Here is a 12,359-nt window from a genome sequence, read left to right as displayed (position 1 = left end):
AAATTGATACGAAAAGTACAAGATAATCCAGCAAGCAGTTTAAAAGATGGATTCTTAATTTAAAAATTAGAATAAATTGAGATTCCTAAAGATAAATTAGTTGATGTTCGGCTGCGTATAAATGTGAGTGTAGATCTTATTTCAATCCAAAAATTACTGATATAGTGCAAAAAAGTCCAATATACTCAAAAAAGGAAGTGGATAGTTAACCTGCTTATGAAAGTAGTAATTTATTCCCACTGAATTTCAAAACTAGTTGCAAGCCTCATCAACAGATAGTGCTGCTGACTGTCTTCACTGAATTAGGCATTAAAAAAATAACAGTTACTTGTCCGATTAATGCCCCAACTCAATTTATTATTTGAATTGTCATAACTAATAGCTAGAGGTTTAAATCTACTATTTTTGCTATTATTTTATGACAGCCAATATTTCAAATAAACTGTTTCATCATCTGGCTAATTTGAATAACAGTACACTATGCAGGCAATATACTTAATTCCAATGTTTTTTTAAGACAAAAATATTATACTTTTGATACATATACAAATCAGGCGACGTTGAACAAGACAATAAAGGTTCTCGGTACTCTTAAGTGAGATTAATTTATACAAGCGCTTGTTATAAACTACATTTGGAAAGTTTGTTACAAATAGAAGACTTTTCCAGTTTTTAATATTTTAAAAAAAAATTAACAAATAGTAGTAAAATAAAATTTCTCGGTTGATACTGTGACGCTGTGAATTTAGAGAAAGTGTAAATGCTTATATGATTCAAGCGATTGAGTTGTCTGGCCCATTCCATACCGTTTATCCCGTTTCAGATAAAAAGAAAACAGGAAATATGAAACTTAGAATTTTTACATAGTAAATGCTTAAAAGTAAATTGTTTCATGAAAATATTTTAAAATGCTTACGATTAACCATGAGTACCAAGTCAGCCCTGGCATGCCCATGGGAGTTCTTGACGTTGCAAGAGTAGTTTCCTGCCATGTCTCTCGTAACTGAAGCATTGAAGGATAAGACGTGAGACCGAGACAGAACTGTCTCCCCCACTGTCCAAAGGTAATGTCCAGGAGGAAAGGCAGATGCAGAACAAACTACGTCTTCGGGTGTTTCTCCTTCTACGATATCAATTAAGTTCAAGGATACCTGGATGTTTTCTGGTGGATCTAGAAGAAAAAGTTACTATAAGTATTACTCATTTTTGAAATCTTGCTAAAAGACGCAAATAGGAACAGTTAAAGATGCAATGCTGATATTAGATATATACCAGAGCTCGAAAAAACTCAGAAATTTTACACGTCCCCGAGGACGGATTGTCCAACAATGTATCCGTCCTCCTTTGAAACTAACCCGTAGCTTCTAAATAAATGAAAATATAATTTTTTCTTTTTTATTACAAACATTTATATAAATTGCACAATGAATTACTAATAGTAACCTAGTATTTCTTTTATGAAATACTTATTTCTTTTATGAAATAATTTAAATGACAAAGGTCAAGTTATCTGGAATGTCAATTTATCCGAGGGTACTGCGTTTTTTAAATGAATCAAATATGACGTTTGCCAGTTCCAAAATCAAGCCAATGATTTACAGATGTTTCTGCACAGAAATCTGAAAGGGGTTTTCCAATTAGGTGGATGTTCATAATTGCGTTTAACGCTCCTTGTTTAAGATCAGTACGTAATGTGTTTTTTCGTAAGTTCATTGCTGAAAAGCCCCTTTCAACCGCTGCAGTACTCCCAGACAGAGAAAATATCAATTCCACCATGGCAGTATGTTGCTGTATTTCTAGATTAGAGAGTCATTTTAGAAGTGAGGCGTTAGACTCTGGTAAGATAACAAAAATTGAAAATGTATCACAAGCATTAAATGGCTGTCCGCGCGGACGTCGGATTCGAGGAATTCGTAGTCAGCGGGAAATTTTTGACCACCGAGGATGGGCGGTTTTTCGAGCCCTGATATATACTAATGTAAACTAAAATGCACAGAGAAATACCAAGTGCTCAAAAATGGTAGAGAATTTCCATATCAGCTAAAGGATAGAAATCAGATTCCATATCAGTTAAAAGATCATTTATATATCAGTTAAAAGATCATTTCCATGTCAGACAAAAAATAGTTTTCCATCAGTTACAGGATAGAAATGCACGTTTCATGCGTTCTGCTAAAATTGCTTGTTTTTTTTATCATTATGATAGAGAATTAAAAACAAAATTCATTAACAGATGGCGCAACTGCATTAGGTAAAATGTAAAATTACATTTTTCATGTTGAATTCCAGTTTGATCCAGATGAAGAATTCACATGGGTTTAATAAAATATTTAAATATTTGCACTGCTAATTTTATTCTGAAACTGCAATCCTCTTTTTGCCACTTTGAAATCATTGTCGCAAAATTTATCATCAGATCCTGCTGATAGCAAGTAAAACATCCCCAAGAAAATCAATTGATTTATCATTTCTTTTTAGTTTATATTGGATACCTGCAAGTGACGTCATCGTAAATAAATCATGACATTTGTCGATCCGGAAGCCAATCAGGTTCGACTCACAGTTATGACGTCGCTTACAGGCATTCAATTAAATCTGATTTAAATAACATGGTGAGGCATAATCACTTAATTTTTTTTCGAGTAGCGAGTACCCAATTACCTGTTTTCGTGGTGTGGGAATAAAAAGTTGTTTTACTGTTTTCCTTAGTAATCGCAAATATTTCAAATCTAGTTTTAGAACTATGTTTGAAAAAAATAATTTTCAAGCAAAATATCATTAATTTTATAATTGGTTTCTTCATTTAATGGTAAGTCCATTATAAAAATTATTAACACGCAACATAAATGCTTTTTTTTAGTTGCAATAAAATATTTAAACTTTTTTTGTGCAAAAAAAGAAGGAAAAAAGCAGATTTCACGTTCAAATTTTAATAGCATTAAAACGATTTTTTTATGATTAGATAGAATTTTGTGAAAGCCAATTTTATTTTTTATTTCATAGATTTTCTTTATAAGATGCCTATAGCGAGTTAATAATACTTTAGTGACAGTTGTTTAAACCTAATTAGCATCATAACGAGTCTGGTTTAGTTATGCTTAAACTTTCAAAAGAATATTGCTTGTGGTGCTAAAAGTTATTTTTTGTCTTAAATTAATAAAAATCGCATTTCTTTGATGTGTCTAAAGAAATTATAATCTTTCTAAAATAATTAAGAATTCCCCCCCCCCCAAAAAAAAAAATTCCAGAAAACTTAACAGTGCCCGAGGTTAAAATAATTAAAAATATTCAAAAATAACCGTTCATCTTCAGAATTATAAAAGAAAATACTTTACTTAGAGATTTATAATTTAAGATAGATATTCATTAAAATGAATTAAGTTTTGAAAGACTATCTAAGCACTCATTAAGCTTTATTAACAATTTACATTTTCATGGTAAATTAGTTATGACAGACAGGCTGTGAAGTGAAAAATTGAATTTTTAATTAGGAGATTAGAGTAAATAAAAAATTACTTTAAGCACGATTGCTTCGGGCTACCGAATGATTAATAACGCTTCATGTTTATGATTCTTTTGTTTTTGCATATTAGCGACAAAGATAATAGAATAATAACATTAATATGATGTTATTGAAGTCAGGAAGCAGAGAAAAAATAAGAGGAAAAAAAAAACCTGCTTTTATGAAATTCAATGGATATGCATTATTTATTTTAGAAGGAATTTCTTCAAAGTTTTTTGTTAGTGTTTAATTTAAGTATATCTCTTATGAGTTTATTTTAGTACCGCCTATGGACGGCCAACTTAATTTTGAGTTCACGACTCATAATGTTCACCTCTGCAGCCTTGTAACTTTGAACTCAATCCCGAAGGCAATGAAGATCCTGGATCAAGTATTTTATTTTATTTCATGACCGCCGTTGAACAGCTGACCCAATTTTTGGGTTTACGACTACTAATGTTCAACGCCGTAACCTTGACATTTTGAACCAATCCAGAAGACAAAGAAACTCCTGGATTCAGTACTCTCAGAGGTATTGATTTGTTATGGGAACATGGAGGACTTTGAGACTCGACAGATTTAACGTGCAACAGTCGGAATTTTCTACACTGGGAGTCTTCGACCGGTGGGGACCTAAGGGACGAACTCTTGGACATTGGCCCGACACCCCACCGACCAGGCTATCCTGGCCTAATAGCGACAATTTATCAGAATTATTGTTGCTCCGCACCTGTGGACCTGCTACAAGGGGAGTATTAGTTGATTATATGGTTGATTATGGCAGTAAATGGAAGTAAAGTATCGGAAGAAATTTGTCTTCGTGGAGAACATTATGATGGAAACATGCGTTGCATGGAGAGGGAAACCACGAAAAACACCCACTGCTAGCCTGTCGGCAAGGGGACTTCAACCCCGTATCCGTTTACTACTAAGGATATTTTACATCAGCACTGTAGTTGGTGTGAGCAGGGTGCGGAATTTGTTTAGACCAGCAACCACTGGGATTCAAAACCGGGTCACCTCATTGGGTGGCAAGCCCTGGAAAGCTCAGATTTTTTTTTATTTTCTCTAATGCTCTTTTAAAGATAACCGAATAGTTAAGGCTTAATAATTTCATTAGAAAACAAGCTGCTTTTGGAGACCAGCCAGTCATTTTTCAAAATTTTCTTATGCAGTTCGCAAAAGAAAAATCGGACCACTCTGAATAACTTTCGATTTAATGATATGATCTTCACATTCTACGGTTCAATCTTAAAGGTGTAGAAGAGTGAATTCAGACATTCTAATTAAGAAGTGCAGACGATAATTTAAGTTTCGAAATCAGACACAAAAAAATATTTTCGTTGAATAAAAACATGCCCTTTTTTTTTTAACGGATTCGGATTCTGATGTAGAGGGTAGCCGCAATCAGGGAAATATGATCGCCATAGAGGAGAGGACTTCAAAGTTTGTACTCTTAATGTTAACTTTACCTTTTGATTATTTTGCTATATCTCGAGAACTTTATAAGCAAATTGAAAAATATTTGCACGCTATCCTGAAATCCATTTATCCAAAAGTAATTTCATGCATAAAATGATTTTTAGTAATATTTATTATTTTTTATTATTTTATTTAATAATGGTCGAAAAATTAGATACAAAATTTCTTGCATTGTTTCAAAGAATGTAATTTTACATGGTAAAATACAAAATTTGAGCAAAATTGATCGAATGGTTCCTGAGAAAATAAATTTCAAAGAAGTCGGATATTTAAAACTCAATATTCGAAATTTAAAATATCGTCTACACTCATTAATTAGGATTATTTCAAGTCAGCCTCCTCGAACCATTAAGATTGAATCTTAGAACATTAAATTCTGATAATTAGGTCAAAAGATATTCAGAGTGGTCCATTTTATTCTGCACACTGTACATTATATAACCTTTTTTAATGGTAACCAAGATGAATGCTCAGCAAAACTGTAATTAAATATTCGAATTCTTCAACCCTATCCTACATTTCTTACTCTTTAATTGGCTTGGTTGTTTTAGTTTAAACAACAACGGTAAGTTTTAAATAACTTACTAACCAATTTTTTTTACTGCCTAGCTCTCGCTCGGGTGAAAATAGTTTGATTTTAATTTTTACTATTTTCGATAGATGTCACCGATATTATCGAAATTCCTTATGTGCAGAATTTTATAGTAATAATTTCAAGTCTGCACTGCAGCCACTAAATCATACAAATCACCATAAGAATGAGTTTGGGGCATTTTAGTTTGGGGCGCAGAATAATTGAAATTATTTCTATCTCCTGACTTGCGATAAGATAAAAAACTCATTCCAACTGTCCATTTCATGTTATACTACTTCCTCACGCCCCTCTCGAGTCATTTCTTCAGTGTTGTATAATATGCATATGCTATTTTATTTTATAATTATCATTCAACAGCCGAACCAGTTTTGGGTTTACGACTACTGATGTTTAACTCTGCAGCCTCGCAACTTTGAACCCAATCCAGAAGACAAGAGAACTCTTGAATCAAGTATTGGAGGAAATCTGACTTCACGTAGAACTTTTTTTTGACGAAACTAACATTATATATACAGAAAACCACGAAAAATTTTCATGCTAAGCCATACAGCAACGGGATTCTATCCCTTGATCTATCTACCGATGAGGATATTTTACGTTAGCATTTTGTCCGTGCGAGCCGGGTGCAGAATTCGTATTGACCAGCCGTCGCTGCGATTCGAACCCAGTGCACCTAATTGGAAGGCGAATGCTCTATCCCCTGAGCCACCACGGCTCATGTATATGCTATTGCACGTAAAAGGCAAGCTCCGTCAACATGCTGCCCCATAGCACCGTTTATGCTTCAAACTTTCTTCTAGACCTATTTTAAAATGAGTCAAAAATAAATCTAAATAGGCACTTCGTAACTAAGTTTTTATGTCTATAAGAGTGCGAAATTATTTTAAATAAATACCTAAAGTGCAACCATTCAACGCTACTTAAATTATTACTTTAGATAACCTAGCAAAATCAATCTAAATAAATACGTAATGTGTAACTAATTTTTTTAACACTGCATAAATTGTCATTTAAGACAACCTAACAAAATGAATTTAAAGAAATTCTTAATATATAACTAATTATACAACATTCAACAAACTAAATTCAATTTAAACATGTTCAATTTTATTTAAGTTAGAAAGTGTTTTCCCCCCCCATGGCTGATTCAGTTAAGTTAATTAACAGAACAACAATGTTGAAATTAAATTAGTTTGAAACAATTATGAATTCGTAACAAAATCTTAAAAGTATTGTATTAAATTTTTGCAGATGGAAAAAAAGCTCACTTTTTAACATTTCCTATTCATATCTACAAATATTCTTTTATTAATAAGAAAAAAAACTTTCATTACTCAAAATAATGAAGCATGCAGCTCTCTTCCGTTAAAGTTGCAAAAAATTAGGCAAAAAAAGTGAGCAAAAAATGTTAAACTTCAGAACACTAATTAAAATTAGCGTTTTACTATGTTCTTAAAACATTTTTTTTTCTTCTAAAGAAAAAGAAGATAATTATTTTAGTCATTTTCTTGGTTTCATACCAGAGTTACTTTATGATTTTTTTTTCGTTTCTTAAAGCTTTTGTAAAATAACAATGTAGAAATTTTTTGATTTTTTTTTCTCTCTAGGAAGGGTGAAAGTGCTTCAGGACGTTCGAAAAAGTTAAAGGTTTATTCGATAGAATTCTGCCCGAACAGAATCAAGTTCGGCAATAAAAACAAAACTATTCTTTTTACAAAAAAATACGAAAAAAACAGGTATTGTGTTTTTACAGTTTTTTTCGTTGAAAAAAAATTATACGTTGAAGTGAACAACTCTTGTTTTGTACTATTGAACTGGAAAAGAAATTTTTTTTGGCCAAATATAAGAATGTGAAACAAAAAAATTTTTTCAAGTTTTTATAACTTTAGAGTTATATATTTTTTTATAAAAGCGTCTAGTTAAAATACTATTAAATATTTCGACTGTATAATGACAATGGTTAACATTTTTTTAACTAATATTTCTAGATTTTGTTAACAAAAACTAAGAACAGAATTAATGTTTAAGGTAACAGTTTTAGCTAAGGAGAGGTGAAAACTTGTGTAGTGTGTGTAATTACAAGGCGTTGCTACATTCAAGAGGATTCTACAACGCGGGAGAAAATCATCAAATTGAATTCTCCTTAACCTGCATTAGTACTTTAAAATTTAAGGTATAATGAAAAGGGAAATCCAGGTAAGCTCAGAGCAAAGCATGAAGCTTAAATATCATTTTCAAAATATCAACTAATTATGTCAGGATTAGTTCTCCGCAGCGTATTTCTGAGTATGAGTCCAGAGGGTAAAAAATTGATGTAAAACTTATGGTTAATTACAGTAAAAGTAGAAAAATTTAATAATCCAATGAATTGAGCTTTTAGACTTAAGTTGATCATTCATTTCTGGAAGATTTGCTGTTGTGTTTTAAGAGCTGATAATTAAAATCTTTATTTGACACAACGGTTTCAAAGATAAGAAAAAATGACACCACAATGTTTTCATGCTTTGCATATTTGCTCTCCAAATAAACTGATTTCCTTTTATGTTACTATACTGATTTCTCTTAAATTGCACTCAGAAGCTCTATTTCGTTGCTTATGCTACTTTAAACGCTAAACCAGAATATGGATACATTGAATCGCAATACGGTTCTTATTTATTGCAACCTTTAAAGGGGATAAATTAAACCATGTTCCCTTGCTAATTAAATCATATTTCATTTCATTTTATAATCGTCGTTGAACAGCAGGCTCAATTTTTTTGGATTTACGACACTAATGTTTAACTTCGTAGCCTTGTACGTTTGAACCCAATCTAGAAGACAAGGGAACTCCTGGATCAAGAATTGGGAGAAATTTGCCTTCGTGGAGGATTTTTTGATGGAACTAACCGCATTTCCGTTGCATGTAGAGGAAAACCACGGAAACCTACCATGGTTAGTCTGACAGAAAGAGGACTCAAACCCACGAGCCGTCTACCATATAGAATATCTACTATGAGGATATTTTACGACAACACTGTGATCGCTGCGACTCGGGTTCGGAATTCGAATCAACCAGTCATCACCGGATTCGAACTCGGTTCACCTCATTGGGAGGCGAGCACTCTATCCCCTGAGCCACCACTTCTCAAATTAAATCATATGTAATGAAATGCTAGTAGCACTGTTATATGGTTCAAATTATCACTTTATTAAGGTTGCACTAAATTTGAATGACATTTGCTCAACGCGCTCTAAGACTGTTAACTGTGTATGTCAGAAAAAAATAAATGGAAGAAACATTAATATTTCTGTACACGTTAAAATCCAGATTAAATGTTTTATATTCCTAGTTTTATTATTGGCCTCTATTGGCCAATGACAGTTATTTATGGTTAAACGTGGCATTCGTATTATGGTGTTATTCCAAAACATCTGCCAAAACTTACATTCTATCCTGAAGAGCGTGGAGCTATTTACACTAGGACCGAGATCATTAGCTGAGCTGACACAAGTGAAAGTACTGAAATCGAAACTCGTTGCTGGTAGATGACTTAAACTCCAGGACAGAGTGCTAACCACAGATTTGAGGACGTTCCTTTTCGGATCTGGATCCAGGACCATCGTTTCTGTGAGAAAGAACTTTGAGTCTAACAAAGAGTCTGTTCCACGATACCATGTCACATTGCAGAGGGGATCACATTCCACGTGGCACATCAATCGAACTGATGACGCATTTCTTGCGGCACCAGATTCTTTTGGTAGAGGTCGAACGAAAGCTGGCGGAGCTGTTGGACGAAAGAAAGGGTTACATATTTAGTACAACGCTCTCAAAAATATCATAATTGTCTAAATAATAAGTATAAAATAAACCTGATTGAAATAGCGACAATTTTATGAAATTTTATATCATTATAGTGAAAAAAAATTGGAATACTGTTTGCACTCTAAGAAATGCTATTGCGATTTTATGATATTGTTATTAAATGCTATCGTTATTTGATTCAAATCCAAGATCTATTATATATAATTCTCTTACGTGGCTCCCAAATTTTGGCTGTATTTCTTTTCCGCCGGTGGCAACGTTTGCTTTGTTTTGCTTACGTTTTGAAAACACCAAAGCATTCTGCCTTTTAATGATGTGTTTCTGATCTAATGTATATAATTCTCTTACGTGGCAAATTTTGGCTGAAGTACTTTGTACAACTAAATACGATTCTTTTCACAACACTTAAATATTTACTTTATTTGCTTCATTTATAGAGAAAACAGTCGGCAAAGAATTCTCTTAGGTTAAAAAACATTTCGCTAAAAAAAATAACGAATTCTAAAAGAAATAAAAATAAACAACTCATAAAATAAAAATGCCGTTGCCAGCCATAGAATTTTTTGAAAGTTAACTTAGCAACATAAATCAAAATGACTTAGAAGCGCAACTAGATCAAAATTATGATACCTGAGCGCTTGACGTAACAAATCCTTCAATTCTATAAGTGTTGTATCGCCAAATGCCCAAATTAACAATTGAGTTTTTAAAGAACAATAGTTTTAAGTAACCAAACTACTTCTACAACTGCTTCTTGAAGAACTTGGCTCATTGATTAAAAATATTGTTTTAATTTTACAGTACTAACTTTACTTCTACTTTCATTATTGCTATGACCCTCTTTCATTACATTTTACAACTTCATGCTGAATTTGAGGACTTTAAGTTGTTTTGTGGTTGAATACTGACATTTAGAAATGTGTACATAAAAAAATAATATTTAGAGATTAAGAGTTGCCTCAGAAAAATTTGAATTGTTGACATTGAATTTAACAATGGAAACAATCGTTTTTGTGAAAAATTGAATTGTATTGTTAGCATTAAAACTAAAAATATTGTGTTTCAACTTAACAATACTACCTTAATTTATACTTTAGAATTGCCTCGGAGAAATTTGAATTGTTAGCAATGACTTAAACAAAAAGTTTTATTTTAACTGACAAATACTATATTATAATTTTAACTTTTTCTATGACTATACTAATTTTCTTACTCTTTTCTTTGTTTTTTTTACATTTTATATTTTTGTGATAAAATTGAAAACTTATAGTTGTTCTGCTTCTGAACACTGATGAAAACACAAAATGATGGGCTTCACCAACAATCAAAAATATATACATTTATTTTACAAATTCCATATTATTAGGGTGACGCCCTTCAGAGAATTAAAAATACAAAATTATCTTCAGCGAAGCCGATGCTTTACATCCGGCGTTCAGTGGCAGACTACTATTTCATATTGTTTTACAACACATGGCTTTAACCCTCTGTTGGGAAAGACTTTGAAACAAAACTTACAACAGTTACTTTTCTCAACAACTGAAATTTAGAATAGTGTGATTAAGAAAAATATGTGAACTGTTTGCAATTTCAAATTAATATTGAAATGTACAGGTTTAGAATTTTCTACAGTGAAAAGTTTTCGGAACTTCAGTATTCAAAAAAGTATACAAAAACTAGACGTTAAGAACGTATCCAATGCGAGAGCAAAGCGAGCATTGGATTGCGAAGCAATCCGAAATGAACTGCGAAAGCAGTTCCGGGGGTTGGCGAGCGCCAGCGAGCAGGGGGCGGAGCCTCCTAGTATTGTAATATTTTTAATAAATAACAAATTTGTCTATCAAATTGTTGCTTAATAATTAATTAATTCAAAATTATAATTACAGCTGATAGTATCACATGTTGTTGTTCTTAATCATAACTGGTCTGCTATTTTGATTAGACCAGATCCCTTCTATACAATACCAAATGTTAGAAATACATAAACGAAATGCAACTTAGAAGTATTTAATTAGTTTCAGAATCGTAATTAAGCGTTGAAAGTAGCTTATTTGTTGATTACAAAAATGTCAAAATGTGTGCGTCATAGCGAAAAACAGAATCATAACAGAAGCGTTTTAATCGTTACTTAAAATATCTCAAAATCCTAACAATTACATAGCTTTTCAAAGTTTTGCTTACAGAAAGGTTTTTAAAATCATACCGCTATCACAGTTTGATTCCTTGGAGCTGAAACATTTTTTTTCTTTCCAATGCCCACTTGGAGAATGACCATATTAGGTGGGCCAACGTTGCTCTCACAGTAAGAACAGATAGTACAGAGAATGAATGAACATCCATGCCTTGCGCGGGATTCGAACTCAGAACCTTTCTGATGCAAGGCCAGTTCCCTGACCCCTACACAGGCCGGTCGGCTGGGGCTGCAACATAAGTAGCAGCAAACGTATGTCAACTGTAGTGGTTATGGTGCTACAGAACCCATCCTCTATTGGTTCAAAAGGTTAACTTCAAATATGCTAAATAATTTTTGTCAACCATTATTTAATTTATAGAATCAGACCCAATTACGTATTCCCTTTAATTAATCATACCAGATCACCGGACTTGGAATCTTGAACGACAAAAAATAGGGGGTAATCGTAATTTGCAAAATATAGTTTCATTAGCTTAAAAAAGACTTTTCGAAAGCTTAAAACCCTTAAGTAATTTTTTTTTGGTGTTTTTGGTCAATACTCTAAAACTATAAGAGCAATTCAAATAGTTCTTGCACTTATGAATCCATTAATCCGTTATGACATAAAGCGTTGTTGACATGTTTAATAACCCATATATACAATTTGTAAACGTAATGCTTCATTTTAATGTAACACGCACATTTACAATGCGATGTTGTTGTTTTTTTAAATTTTTTTAAAACTAAATATCGATTAAAGTCTATTAATGGGGAAACCTGATATTTAAATCATAACAAATAT

General features: G+C 32.4%; 1 protein-coding gene across 1 annotated transcript in view; it reads right to left on the bottom strand.

The window, feature by feature from the left end:
- The window catches only part of LOC107447604 (hemicentin-2-like), a 410,317-nt gene that overhangs the window by 93,306 nt on the left and 304,652 nt on the right, over nt 1-12,359 (bottom strand). The window contains exons 8-9 of the mRNA XM_071177281.2: nt 9,008-9,346; nt 917-1,171 (exon numbers count right to left, since the gene is read on the bottom strand). Coding sequence (XP_071033382.1) covers nt 917-1,171; nt 9,008-9,346 — 594 coding nt within the window. The remainder of the gene's footprint in view (nt 1-916; nt 1,172-9,007; nt 9,347-12,359) is intronic.

Source organism: Parasteatoda tepidariorum, chromosome 2, assembly GCF_982258835.1.
Source record: "Parasteatoda tepidariorum strain Cologne lab strain chromosome 2, Ptep-v5.0, whole genome shotgun sequence".
In the NCBI taxonomy this organism is placed as follows: Eukaryota; Metazoa; Arthropoda; class Arachnida; order Araneae; family Theridiidae; genus Parasteatoda; species Parasteatoda tepidariorum.
This window is presented reverse-complemented; position numbering and strand designations above follow the sequence as displayed.